The following is a 14291-nucleotide window of genomic DNA, read 5'->3' on the forward strand; positions in this document are numbered from 1 at the left end:
GCCTCTTCACAAAAGAAAAATGCATAACTGTGGTTTTTAAAAAGCTACAGTGGAAGAAGCAGTGATTGTCATAAAAGGTATTACATGACCTGTCTTGATTTCTATAGGAGTGAATACTGATTTCATATACCAATTTGACTATATGATAGTTCTGTTTGTAATTTTTGCCTAAATCTGAAAAATACTGTTCTGCATGATATTGGAGAAATAGGAATTTATACTTTCAGACCTTCACTTTTACAACTAGAATCACTACTTTTCAAACAGCTGCAATGATATGACATGCTTTGATTTTGTTGAATTTGTATTGTTTAATCACTTATCAGGTATTTAAATATCTACATATTTACCTAAATTGAATAGTTCCACTGAACTTGGACCACCCACCAGCCCATTCGAAAGCAGCCAAGCAGAGTGTGTGGGAAGGGGGTAGAGATTAGTATTTAGGGTCATCTGTGCATTTGCAAGCTGTACCCAAGGGCCTGTGATTGAGGTGCACTTGCTGGTCAGAAATCTGCCCTTGGTAGGATGCTCCAGGTGCCTGTTTAAAACTGGTGATTGAGAGTTGCTGTCCCTGCCCCCATCATAGGCAGCTCTGCTCTTACAGGTATGCTTCCCTGGGAGTATGCTCCATTGTACTGGTGTATATTGGAGATACACTGACAGAGCTCCTCATGAGTTCATTGTGTGCTCCCCCCTGGATTGCACTGTTAATTTTAAAAACCATTATTTAAACTTGTTGCTGCAGTACTTGAAGGTTAAGAACAACATTGCCTTTTATTTATTTATTTGATTGTTATTTTTAGCCCGGCCTTCCCGTAGAACTGGCTCAGGGCGGGTTACATCATAAAAACAGTGAACAGCAAAAACAGTAAAAGACCAATTTAAAAAATCTAAGATCACAAAGACTAAGATGGCAGATTCTGCCTCACAGATGTGACCTATTGTCCAGGTCCAGTAGATCTTGTAGCGCTGGGATGGAATGAGGGATGGAATGATGGGGGGAGGCCAGTAACATGTGATGCTTTTTCTGGGTATTTAGATGATACAGAGTCCCAGCATGGAGAGATGATCAGTTTTTACAGGGAAGATGTAATAGGCTGACCTGTACCTTTTGAATGTATTGATCAAGTGCTATTTTGATTCAGAAAGGAGATGTTGGGCATGACTGCTCTCTAAAAATACCAGGTTTGTTTATATCCTTTTTCTTAAGACCTTGTGCACTCTTGTGACCACTTAAGTTTAAAGTAGTATTGAAATATGCTGTAAACATTTTTCCTCCATATACAGATACTGTTCTTCTGATTTCAGTGTAAAAACAAAGAGGAGAGGCAGTATTGTATGTTTGAAGGTATTAATTGAAATGCTGAATATGTAGCTGAAAATTTGCACAGACTTAATGTAATTGTGGAGCTGTAACCTGTAGGATGGCACAATACATTTATTGGGTGTGGCCATTGATTTCCTTACCAGAGCTAGACATGTGTGAAATTTGCGTACAGGAGCTCTTCACTTATACATGACATAGGACATAGAACATGCTATTGGAAGTCTGAAATACCATGAATATTTTGCACAAACAATCAGATGGAGTATTTAAAACTGAACCCCTTGTCGTTCTCTGTGCTGTTTACCCCTCTGAAGCCTATATTATGGCTTTCTTGAGTTGTTACACATTTGTCATGACAAACTTTTGCTAATTCAGCTGATTTGAATAAACATCTGTTAAGATAATAAATGCATCGTGGAACGATCTTCCTTTGTGATGTTTTTGTAGTGTGGGCTGTACAACACTTCAGCAATCTGTTGGTCAATGTATTGTTGTTAACACAATAAGGTTTTGGTTTTATTTAATAAGGCCATTGTTAGTTTAAATGTCAAAAATGTGGATCGCACTAATTAAAATTTATCTGAGAGATGCTGTTTGGTCCTGATTTACTGGAAGAAGCTGATTACCTTACATATTGTTTTGTTAGGCCAATATTGCAGCAAACATCTTTTCCAGACTTTGTCCAGCTATCATGCCACAACCAAGTTTGATTAAATATTGTCCTATTAGTGTACATTTTTGTTATGTGCCTGTCTGTGTATTAAATCATAAATGTATCCTTGTTAGATCTTCAGGTATTTTTGAACAGATGGATATAAGATATAGGAGAGTATGAAATAACAATAAGCCATAAAACTCTACAGTGGCAAACAGCTTCTCCTTTCCCTGTCATCCTTGCATATTCATGGCATGGCTTAAGAAGTTATAGCTCCAGAAAGACTGTTCAGACCTGCTATTTGTTTTTGGAAATGGGACTAGAACACTGGTGACTGCTACGATGCAAGGTAAGATGGAATAGTCACAGAAAGGGGGTAGGGAGAATATGGAGTGACATCATGAGATATTGGAGAACGAATGATGGATGCTGTATAGATAATGCTGAAGTTGAAGTAGGTTTTTTCACACACACACACACACACACACACCCCGGCTCACAATTTTCAGAAAACAATACAGCCTTGCCTCCCTCAAATGCATTGTATTTACTGGATTCTGCTGTGTGGTACAGCTTTCCCTGCATTTCTCCTGAGCACATCAGGACCCATGGCATTTTGTGTGAATTTTAAGCACATATCCTCTTAATAAGATTTGAGGGAGGTTACTGTAGCTGCTACAATATACTGGGCATGTGAGGTGGAGCTGTGAGCATTTATTTGAAGTTCATTCTCCCTTGTTGAGTGCTTTCTCTAGATTAATTTCTTGGTTCTATACTTTGTAACCATCACAGTATCAGCAGAACAATCCATTTACTGTGTTATTTTTAGGCAAAATACACATTTTTATATTGAGGCTATAATCCTGTGAAAACATTTTTTTTAAAGAAAACATTCACTCCCAATGTTTGCATTTTGCTAATTTTTTAAAATGAAGGGATCCCTTTTCCTATTGTTGTTGTTTTTCCAAAATAATATGTGGACATTTTTCACAAACTCTGCATTAGCTTAATTTTGAGAAACCATACTGATTTAAGAGAGACTGGAATTTGGGGTGGAAGGAGATAGATATCAACTTTCATGGGGGAAAAGATATGCCATATCTGAGAAATTTCTAGAAGGCTTGAAAATCAGAACTATTTGTGGAACCATCATAAAAATATTGATACTACTTTGTCTAGTAGAAATGAAAATCATATAGTGTAAGTAGTAGCAGTTTGTTTTTACAAAGATAATCTGTTAATTAACTTCATTAGGCTTAGATTTTGACCTTAAAAGATGACATGCAGTTTGAATATAAAGGATTTTTGACTTCTCAGAATTATTTGTATTTGCCCACATATTTACTGTCTATTCTAAGTTCTGAATTAGATTGACACTACTTATTTTAAAACTGTTGACTTCTAAAAAAAAAAATCTTGCTACTAAAATTGTTTGAGATAGAATTGTGTTTAAACCTTTACATTTCCTGCAACTTACAAAGCATAGCAGTTGAGCAAAGCTAAGATAGAAGTTGCTCTTTGACAAGATTAGCTGTTTTCTTCTTATAGAAAATAAACTATATTACATTGACACTGGCTCATTTGTTCGATGAAATTCACAAAGCTTGCTTTGCAAATGCACAGTTAAGACCGAGAAGTGACACATTCTGGGAGAGAGGTACATGGGTACTGCTGATCTATATCTCAGTTAATATGTAATCGGCAGATAATGTGACATACCATCACATTTCTGCTTCTGTGCATTATTGGATGCTGATTGCAGGGGCAGAAAAATGGCATCTTGCTTCCTCACCTCCAGTACCACCTTACTTGGGAAGATGAATCAGTTCCCTCATATAGTTTGGGCCTCATTATGGAAGTTTTCAAAATAGTACATAAAATCCAAAAATGTTGCTTTTTGATATTTGAAGTGTAGTCTAGTTCTTTTCGGTTCTTTCAGGTCCCTGAAGATGTCCATTATTTGAATTGCTTTTTGTCTTGTGCATGCTCCAACTGAATTTAGTTTATATGTCTGAAGGGGAGAGGGGAATGGAAGACAATGATGGGCAATCTTCTTGGCAAATGTAGTGGTTAATGTTGGACTAGGATCTGTGAGACCCAGGTTCAACTTCTCACTCTGCCATGGAAACTCACTGGATGATCTAGTCACTCTCTCTGCCTGTCCCTATCTTACACAGTGGTAGTTCTTCCCACCTCCATTTTATCCTCACAACTGTGTTGTAAACTGCTTTGGATCCCTTTGAGGGAGAAAAGTTGGTATAAATATATATATAAAAATAAATAAAATCAAATGTATTTAAGTGAAGTTCTGAGCGCACACTCTGTGTTTTGCTATATCAGCTCCCCTCCCCCTTGCCATTTGGAATGGAGACCCTTCTTAACTGTTGTGCCAGGAAACACAGCAGCACTGCACTAGAGAGACCTGAAGGAGTATAGGCCTAAGATTGCACTACAGGCCTATGGGCACTTTTTCTAGCCAGGCAGGCCATAACCTCCTGTTGCAACTATGCATCTTTTGACTACCCATAATGTACTTTTAAAAATGTGGTGCTCTTTTTTATTACCTTGATGTCTGCAGTCCTTATTGTTGTCTGTTACCTTCTGTTAGGAAAAGATCTGACCAGTATACAATCAGGAACTGCATCTCTGAGGATCATCTTCCTTGGATATTCAATCTTGTAACCCTTCCTACCCCCCACCCCCCAAAAAAACTGAGCCAGGAGAAGTACACATACATATCAGGCATGAAGCCCCCCCCCCCCAACTTTATAGACAGTAGTGAGAAACATTTTGGTTGTAAAGTGATCCTGGCCCATAGTGTCACAAAATCCACATCAGCAGAACATGCTCAACTTGTGGTGCTGGGTAGCTTTTAAATGAAAACTTATGAGAATTGAGTGGGTGGGATTTGAAACTGCGTATTTTAACTGAACGTGCTGTTGTGTGAGGCATTGCTTTAAAAAGACCTGAGCCTGTAGAACAAGTTGAAAGACATATTGAAGCATTAAGTGGCTCTGCTTTACACCTATTTCTTTGTCCCTCAAACTCACTGTGGTATTTCTTAATAAAGAATAGCTTCAGTTATAATTTAAGTTGGTTTTTATTGTTTTAGGGAGCTGCTAGCAATCGAAACAGTACACTGTAAAACAATGTACAATAATACAATGTGTTCTGAGTGTTTTTGAAATACAAAGTAACTTAAGAATATGGGCATGTCACTTTGTAAATAATTGAATTTCAAAATACAGGACTTAGCAAAAATGACCACAAAAACTTTCCTTACTAGATTTTACAGTAGTCATGTTTACATGTTAATTAAACCAAAGCTGTAATTTGATAAACTTCACTTAAATTACTTAGTATTCTGAAAACAGTAAATTTAAAAGTAGGTTTCAGAATACCCTTTTAAAAATGTAAGCAGAAAACAACAGAAAATTGATGATATAAGAGTTTAAAAATACGCTCTTGACCTGTGTCTAACCATACAGTTAAGATTTAAGTGGTCTTACATTTATTTAAGAGGAAGGTGGTGACTTCTACTTATTCTGCTGCTTTTATTGTGGTCTATTGATTTCCTCAACATTTTGTTCCCAGGATACCCAGGGGGTCAGCAGCCCCTCAGGAACAGCATAATGGGGAGGGGGTATACAGTGGGAGGGGGGAAATTAGTGGAAAACATTCCCTCATGATAAAACTGACGTTTCTTTAAGTTTCTGGAATGAAGATGAATGCAGGTCACTATGAAGAATGATAATTAATTATAAAGCATTAAAATAACTGTGGACTGCACAACAAAGTATACTGTGTCTACAGACTTAAAATCAAAATCAAATTGTAAAACAATACGCATTGTAAAGGAGTCAAGGAAAGCAATAAATTGATGGACTGTTAGGAAGTGCTTAGCTAGCAAAGCAAAGAAAGGAAGTTGAATGTCACATGGAAGAGCATTCTATTAGTATGGAGTCGCCAGGGAAGATGGAATGTAGGTGGGAAATAAAGGTAATCTTTGAAACCTAGAAACATAGACCTGGAAGTGACCTCAAGGATCATCTAGTCCAGCCTGCTGCGCAACACAGGGAATTCACAACTACTCTTCCCCTCCCCCTCGTTTAGAACAATGAGGCTGAGAGTTTCTCTGTCTCGCACACAAAGAAGAGAAGATGTATGAGAGAAACAGGCTAATGGAGGTACAAAAAAACTTGGAAGACAAGAAAAGGGAAGCCAATGAAGAAAGTGGTAAAAAGAAGGTAACATGATTTGATAGATTAGCAAAAGGAACTTGAAGAATTTAAAGACAATGGAGAAATTGTTTCTCCCTGGATAAACAGGTGACAAAAGTAGTGAGGAATAACTTTTTCCAGCTTTGGTTGAACAGCTGCAGCAAGGTCTGCACAAAGCTGACCAGGCCACTTCAATAAATGCTTTGGTGGTATCCAGATGAAACACGCTAAATGGTCTGGAAACTTCATGTAGTTCAGAACACTGTAGCCACAATGCTCAGTGAGGCTTGCTGAAATGAATATTATGTCCATTAAATTGGCTTCCAGTATGCTTTTGGTTAACTTTAAACTTGTGTTGGTGGAGACCTTGTTGGAGGCCTTCTCAGCAACTGCCCCTAGGTTGGAATTCTCTCCCCCAGTGTTAGTTTAAATTGTATTTATTTTGGTAGGAATTTGGGTGGTGTTTTTCTCTGTTTTGCCTTTTAATAATTGCTTTTGAAAAATACTTTATCTGGAATCTACCTTGATATTCCCACCGAAAGGTAGCAAGAATTTTTTCTAAGTAAAGTAAAATAGACAGTGATTATGAACGGCACACTCTGATATGAACTAAAAAAAATCCAAACCAAATTTTCTCTTTAATATGTTTATCTGATCACTAAAACCAGCAACAGTTATTAATCCATGCAGTTGATCATTGTTTTGACATCTTACTGTTTGCCTTTCACAGTTGCACAAGGTGAGGGGAGCAGGAGGGCCAGCAAGGGGCTAGAGTAACTCAGCAAACTGACAATGTTGCCTTCCAACCAGAAGAGTTAGCTGGTGTTCCCACTGAAGAAGATATTTTTCCAGTAGGTGCTTCTCTGTTACATTGGTCTCACTTTCTGTGAACAAATGCTTTTGGCAGCTGCTGGTGGTAGCAACAAGGAGCTTTTAATATTCTACAACCTCACCAGACCCTCTAACCTGTCCCATAAGCATTTTGATGCTGTAGTTTAATGTCCACTAGAATTTAAATTTTACTTGCACTCTCATTGGAGACAGAGAAAGGTAGAACTTACATCTCTTCCCCCCAGTAGGCAGTATGCCTGCAGGTGAAAAAGACAGATATGTTTCTTATAACCCTGGAAGGCAAGCATGCCTCTGTAGAGTTGGGGGTGGGGTGGGTGGGAAGGCCTATGGTGGGGAAAAGATTAGAAATAAGTTTTTCACTTTCATATGCAAATACTCATCATTTCCTTCCACATCTCCAGCTGATAGTAGCTCTGTTAAATGGAAAACCTGTTCACATGTAAAGAACAGACTGGTTCAGTTTTTAAGAAAGCTTAAATGTATAGATGAGGGGAGCAAAGTTTAGCTCTGTCTCTAGGGGGTACTGGAATGGGGAGGGGTGTATTTCCCTTGGAAACCAAAGGAAGTCAAAGTCAAATGTAATAAGTCATAATCCCATGTCTTTAATGCTGATAATAAGGAATCCAAATCTAGCGCCCCCCCCCCCCCCCCAATAAAGAGAAAGTCTGTGCACAACTCTTTAAGTAGTCTTGGCAAGAGACTGCAAGAAAGCAAAGAATGGCAAACCACTACAGATTCTCAAATGAGAAGAAAAAGTAGCAAGAACAAAAGGGAGGTTTTGGAAAAAAGGCAGGAGCAGAAACAAAATTCAGCAGTTCATTTTTTTAAATTTATGTTAAAAGGATAATTTACTAAGTCTGAGACAAACCATGTTAGAGAAGGAAGGGGGGAAGATAATGTCAAGAACAATAATATATGGGGCATCTTTGGAATTGAAGAACAAGCAAATATCCCATGGAACAAGGGACTAGAGTAGGAAGACTTTAAGAGGGAAGAGAAAATGTCATTTTGATCCTGGAGGAATTGCGACAAAATAGGGAAAATATTAAATATACCTTTTAATACCAAAGTTCTTTTTACAGTTAGCTAATGATTTTTATTTCTGGTTGAGGAAAGCAGCATAAATGCTTGTATTTTTGTTTTTAAAAATATGTGTGTGTTTGAGTATGCAAATTGCTGCTTCAAATAAAGAAGGAAATTTCCAAGCAGGTTTCGGGATTCTGAGGAGGGGAGATGGTGGCAGTGGTAGACATTTGTGTGCAAGATAGTGCTCTATTAAACAGATTTCTTGAGATGAGAAGGGATCTATATTAGCTTGTCTTGAACACTGACCTTTTGCATCTGGAACCGCTTCTTGCCCAGTACAACTTCTATAAATCCCCAGTGGCTTTTTATAATATCAGTATGTATGAAGTACAAAGGAGAATTTTTTTTCCAAGTTGTATCTGACTTATGGCAACCCCTTGAGCTTTTCAAAGTAAGAGACATCTTGAGGTGGTTTGCTACTGGCTGCCTCTGCATCAAAACCCTGTCCCATCCAAATATTAACCAAGGCTGATCCTGTTTACCTTCTGAGATTTGACAAGATTGGGCTAGCCTGGCTATCCAAGTCAGGCACAGCAGATTTAGTTGGATGTAATTCACCAGACCACCAAGCGATGAATGTCGTTTACAACTACTGATCATTCAAAGCTAAATCAAAGTTAATTGCTGTTGTACAGAGAGAACCAGGCTATTTTGTTATTCTCCCCAGTCTAAAGCAAAGGTCTGTTAATGTGCAAAGTGCCCTGTTAAGTGCTTAATAGATATTGTAAATGATACCCGAAGAAAAATTGACAGGTTTTGTGTATCCGTTTTATAGCTTCATTTTTCTTGTTTTGGGCTCGGAAGGATGAGATCCATTTTGTCTATGTAGATGACTTGAGACTTGACAGGTTCTCTGAAAATGTGAACAAACCTTTTGTACTTTTTCTTGAAGAAAGGCAAGAAATTTACTGTAGTTGCCTAGACTTGTAAAATGGAATTAATGAAGATGTGGTGTTCCTCATTTGCCAGATTTGTTCCCTTTCTTTGTAAAATAAACTGTTTCAATTGAAAAGGGAATACAATCAACAGACTATATCTCTCTTTCAGCGAGACTTTTGACTTAATCACACATGACATCATCCTAAATAAAGATGAGAAATCTGGACTGGCAAGGACATAATGGGGATGCATGGTTGCTTGAAAATACCACACATGAAAGGTAATAATTTTAATAGATAACAGACTGTGAATGGATATTGGAGGGACATGTTCCACTGACTTCAGCCTTTTGTATGTTTTGGAATGGATTAAAGTTAGAAAGATTTTTTGCTACATATGGGGAATTTTGCAAAGTATTAGGCCTAATTGTTAGTAAAATAGTACCTAGCACTTATATAGAACATTGAGGACTTCACAGTACTTCTCATTTCTCATATCCATTGTTATTCTGTGAGATTCTAGTGTTGCAGCTGGGTCTTTGAAATGGCAAATTTAATACCTCTGACAGAGCAAAGTTACGACGACTGTGGACTTCCCAGTGTGTTCAATCTGCAGCTATGATGTCTACCTGTGGCAGTTGGTAGAGATGAAATTTAGTAAAAACATGTCAAATTTGAGTCAAAAAGAACAAATGCACATGACTGTACTGTTAAGAAAAAATTGTGGGGATTAAGAAATTTCAGGTACATTATTGGTATAATGTATTAATATGCCAAATTTCACCTAGATTTTAAGAAAAATATTTTTGTCAAGGTTTGGGAGCTTTAGGTATGGAATATCACCTGGTAAAAGTCTAAAATATTTAGGATATGAATGGGGATGTGGGTGTGTAACCTAGGGAAAAAGTTACAATGGGGTCATATAGACAGATATTTGTCAAGATGAAGAATATTTTTACCAATACTGGCAATTTAGCAGCAGAACATTCTATATTGAAGCAAGTGATTGTCTTATTAAAATTCTGTAATTTTACATAAAATTCTGTATGTGGCATACAGTAATTCTGTATGCCACATCAGCTGAAGCAGCCTCTTTATAATTGGTTAGGCAGTGTATTTAGAACTGTGCTTCTCTGCCCTACATTCCAGCTGCATCCCTCTAAGCTCCGTGGCTGCTGTGAATCAGCAGTACAGCATTATTACCATGATGCTGGAGATGCAGGAACACTCCAGAGGTATTTTGCAGTTTACACAAGAAATTTTTGATGGCCCTTTATCCTTCATTTCAACCCGAAAAAACAAACCCAAGTTCTGCACTGGTGGTAGAACTTGATCCCACCATCAGTTCTAGGTGAGTAATTTATTTGCTATGGTAGACAGCCTTATGCTTGGCACTGCAGGATACATCAAACCAAGATCTTAAATATGAGTTGAAGTTGGCCTTTTAACCACAGTTGGTATTAACTATGATTTTGCAAGGCCTACAACTGTAGATATTTTGGTTTGCACGATGGTGCATGTCTTGCCTCAATACAGATCTGAGACTGTTAGCCAAGTCTCTGCAAGGGAAAGAATGAAGACGCTGGTTTCATCATTTGTTGATGCAAACCAGAGTTAGATCATATGCAAACTGAATCCTGGTTCTGTAAATGGAGAATTGTTAAAATAAAACAACCGTCGTATGTTATCTGAACAGAGCTAGGAAGAAACTTGTGTTGATGTGGAAAGAAATTCTGAAACTCTGGGATACTGGAATAAACACTTGCATATCCTGGACACTGGAATGCAAATACCTTTTTAACAACATGTTTGGATGCTTCTGTGCTGAATGTGAAATGGGAAAAACACCACTATTCATAATGGTGTAGTTGAGAGATCAGAGCATTGTGTACACTGTTTCCTTGCAAATCGTATACTAATTCCATACTTGGTGTTTTTTTTAAATGTATTCAGTGACTATATGTATACAATACAAATTAATCATATTCTTTGTGTGCTTATTTCACACAAGTCTGATTTTGTAAGTCGTAAATATTTGCAAAGTGCTATGCACTAAGTAACTCAGTTTGCTGAATTCTGTAGCAATTCCATATTAACTGATTTAGAATATGCAGAAATTTACAACAAATTATTGTACTCAGCCAAAATACTTTGTAGTTAAGAATAGCTTGATTAACCATGACCCTTTTTCTTTGTGGCCATTTGGTTGTGTTTCTAGAAGGTGAGAGTATTTGTGACTTAGGTTTTTTGTGTGACTGTATATTGTTTTGGTTAGTCTTTCTATAACCAGGAAATAGAAGGCATCTCAGTCTTGCCATTCATACAATACGGGAGTGGGAAAAGTGGGTACCAGCTGCTTGGGGACTAACCAGATATTATAGACCTGTCTGCCCAATCAATCAATCAATCAATCATTTATTTATTATTACGGTCCAAGGACCAGCCAATTTGGAGCAAATAGAAAGCAGGTCTGTAAATGTACATAGAAATAAATTCTAAGTCAATTACATTCTAATCACACAGTTCCTTTTCCTAAGAGCTAATACATGGAATTTTGCTACCACACACCTTACCTGTTTCTGGCTATCCCTTAACAAGAATGTCTGCAGTATTTCAGGTCTGAGGTCCATATAGTCTGTCTGACCAATCACACCAAGTACTTCTAATTTTTTAAAAGAGAAAACAGGGTGAAATTAAATCATTCCCATTCCTCTTCCTTATCCCATTGCACTCTGTTGTTTTAAATGTTTTTATCCCATCCCATATCTTGATACCAGAAAAAATCAGGCTTGGAAGAAAAATGCTTTAGACAATAGAATGTGGCAAAGTATAGCAGGAACATTACAAAGCTGTCTTATATTGGGTCAGTATTGTCTATCCCAGCTGGCTGTGCTGCTTCAGGATCTCGGGGTGAGGTCTTTCAGATCATCTATTACTTGATACTTCTAAGTGGAGATGCCTGGGATTGATCTTGGGACCTTCTGTATGCAAAGCTGACTTCATTACTGAGTCATGAGGGTTGAGCTCTTTTCATCTTTTTCTCTGTATCTTTTTAAATTGACCTCATGCTTTTCACAAGAACCAGGTAGACATGTAAACAATGTGGATGTCACTATTTATTATTTCGTATTTATATCCCGCCTTTCCGAAATGGGCTCAAGGTGGGTAAAACATAGATACTTAAATATCTACATAAAACATACAGGCAATAATACCAATACAATTCAAATGCAGATGCCGACTATTTTTTATAGTACTGATCCTTGACTGACAAATAGAAAGAGATGATGGACACTATCAAAGCTCCAGCAGGGCACTATGGGTGTCTCGTTTGGAAGGGAAGGGGGTTCCTGGCCCAAAGGGCACGTTAGAGAGGACCCTGCCTCCCCGATAGTGTAGGGCAGAATTCTCTATTCTACTTATTCGTGCTGAATTCCCTATCATATTGGAGAGGAGATGAGGCAAATTGTATCTTTGGAGGGGGTGGGTGGTGGTAAAGCCTCCCTTGTGGTGTATGGTGCTGCCAAGCAAAGGGAAAAGAGCATCATTTCATTACCTCCAGAGGACAGGGTTCTGCAGAATGATGAGGGACCTGTCCTCTAGCTCTTTGAGACATGATACAGGGAAAATAAACTGTTTAAAAACACAATATTGTAAGTTATTGCTGACATAATGCCCACTTGTTCAGATGTTATGAATTGGATTCTCACTATGCAGTTATTTTATGTTGGGGGCAATAAAAAATAAAAGGGCAAAGGAGCCACGCAGTACAAGTACTACAGGGTAATATGTAACTGAAATTCCAATCTAATCAAGGTATAGAAATCACTCAGTCAGTGCTTATCTAGTTAATTTCTGTAATGGGTGCTGACTCACAGGTTTTGCTATGAAAACCTTTTAAGGAGTCCCCATTCAAGGAGTTTCCTGCTCCCTCCTTCTGGAACAAACATGGGATTTTTTATTTTTGCTCACTACTGGTAGCTCTTAGCATTTGTTACAGATGTGAACTGGCTAAGCATAACTCCCAATTAGATTTGAATTTGCTTTAAGTTGACCTTGTACAGTTGGCCACTTGTCCATGCTGTCTTGGATTTAATAGCCCTACATAAAATGACTGCATAGTGAGAAGCCAGTTGTTGCATCTGAAGACATGAGCTAGAACCCATGAAAAGTGTACTGGAACAAAAATGTGTGTGTAGTGTCACAAGACTGCATCAAGCTAAGATGGCCACTTCTCTGAAAATGATATGGGGGGGGGACATGTCTGGGAAGTATGGCATTTCTCAGAGGAAGGATCAAGATTTATCTTCCTTTTGACTTAATAAACCATCATTACATGTTTCTAGGAAACTATTAAAATGCTGATGCTGAAGTGCTGTTGAAGACATACGATGACCAGGAAGCTTCCTAGGAATATAGCAGTGACGGTTGTTTGCACCAGTGCAGTTACAGGTACCCTTCTCCTCTTCCCCTTTTGCTGTACACAATTAACAAAAGGGCTGGATTTCTTTGAATTGTTTGGCTCTTCCAGAGTGCTTCCCCCACCTCTTAGAAACAGTGTAATTCTTAAATTGCCTTTTGGCTTATTTCTGACTGCATTTCATCCCAATAGGACAGGGCAGGGATGTTCTAAAGCAGGGGTGGCCAAAGTTGCTTAATGTAAAAGCCACAAGGAATAAATTTATTTACCTTCAATTTATATCCTGCCCATTCCAAATGTTAGATGTTTGAGAGCTACAATGCATGGAACAAATACTACACATACATTTTTATTAAAACTCTTAATACTGAACTCAGTAGTTCATCCAGCAGCTTCCTTCCCCTACATGCTCACTCTTCTCGCTTGGCTCATGTGTTCTCTTTCCCCGCTCGAGGTGTCCGGGTGACCTCGGTGGTGGAGGAGAAGAGCTTGCAAGCCTGCCTATCTTCACCTCCTTCCCCATTTCACACATGGAAATAGTTGCCTGCTTATGTGTCAGCACTCAGAAGCTGACTGAGGTCCTGATGCTGTGCACACTTGAGAGTAAGCCTCAATCTCTGGGAGCGGCACAGCATGTGTGAAAGAGCCATATATGGCTCCTGAGCTGCAGTTTGTCTATCCCTGTCCTAAAGTGTTTCTAGGAACTCCTTGCATGAAAGGTTCCCTTCCTTTCTGATGATCCATTTAGGAGAGCAAAAGTGCATTTCTTGCCTCTGGATTGGAGACGTTTTATACAAGCTGGTTGGATGGCTATTGGTGTCTCATAGAATCCAAACATTCTCTCAGCTGT

The 14291-nt window shown here is 38.3% G+C and overlaps 1 protein-coding gene across 3 annotated transcripts in view; it reads left to right on the forward strand.

Annotated features, from left to right (window-relative positions):
- PSPC1 (paraspeckle component 1) overlaps positions 1-13475 on the forward strand; it is an 81639-nt gene extending 68164 nt beyond the window's left edge. The window contains exons 7-9 of one of the 3 annotated variants that reach the window (XR_009555210.1): positions 6936-7056; positions 9191-9302; positions 13368-13405. Coding sequence is in view for 1 of the 3 variants with exons in the window: in XM_060234826.1 (XP_060090809.1) it covers positions 13368-13403 (36 nt within the window). In the remaining 2 variants the exon portion in view is untranslated. Of the gene's footprint in view, positions 1-6935; positions 7057-9190; positions 9303-10170; positions 10371-13367 lie in introns of those variants that run through there. The other 2 variants (XR_009555209.1, XM_060234826.1) reach the window with 2 other exon arrangements.
- Positions 13476-14291: the final 816 nt, after the last annotated feature.

The sequence above is a fragment of the Heteronotia binoei genome, chromosome 3 (genome assembly GCF_032191835.1).
Source record: "Heteronotia binoei isolate CCM8104 ecotype False Entrance Well chromosome 3, APGP_CSIRO_Hbin_v1, whole genome shotgun sequence".
Taxonomy (NCBI): Eukaryota; Metazoa; Chordata; class Lepidosauria; order Squamata; family Gekkonidae; genus Heteronotia; species Heteronotia binoei.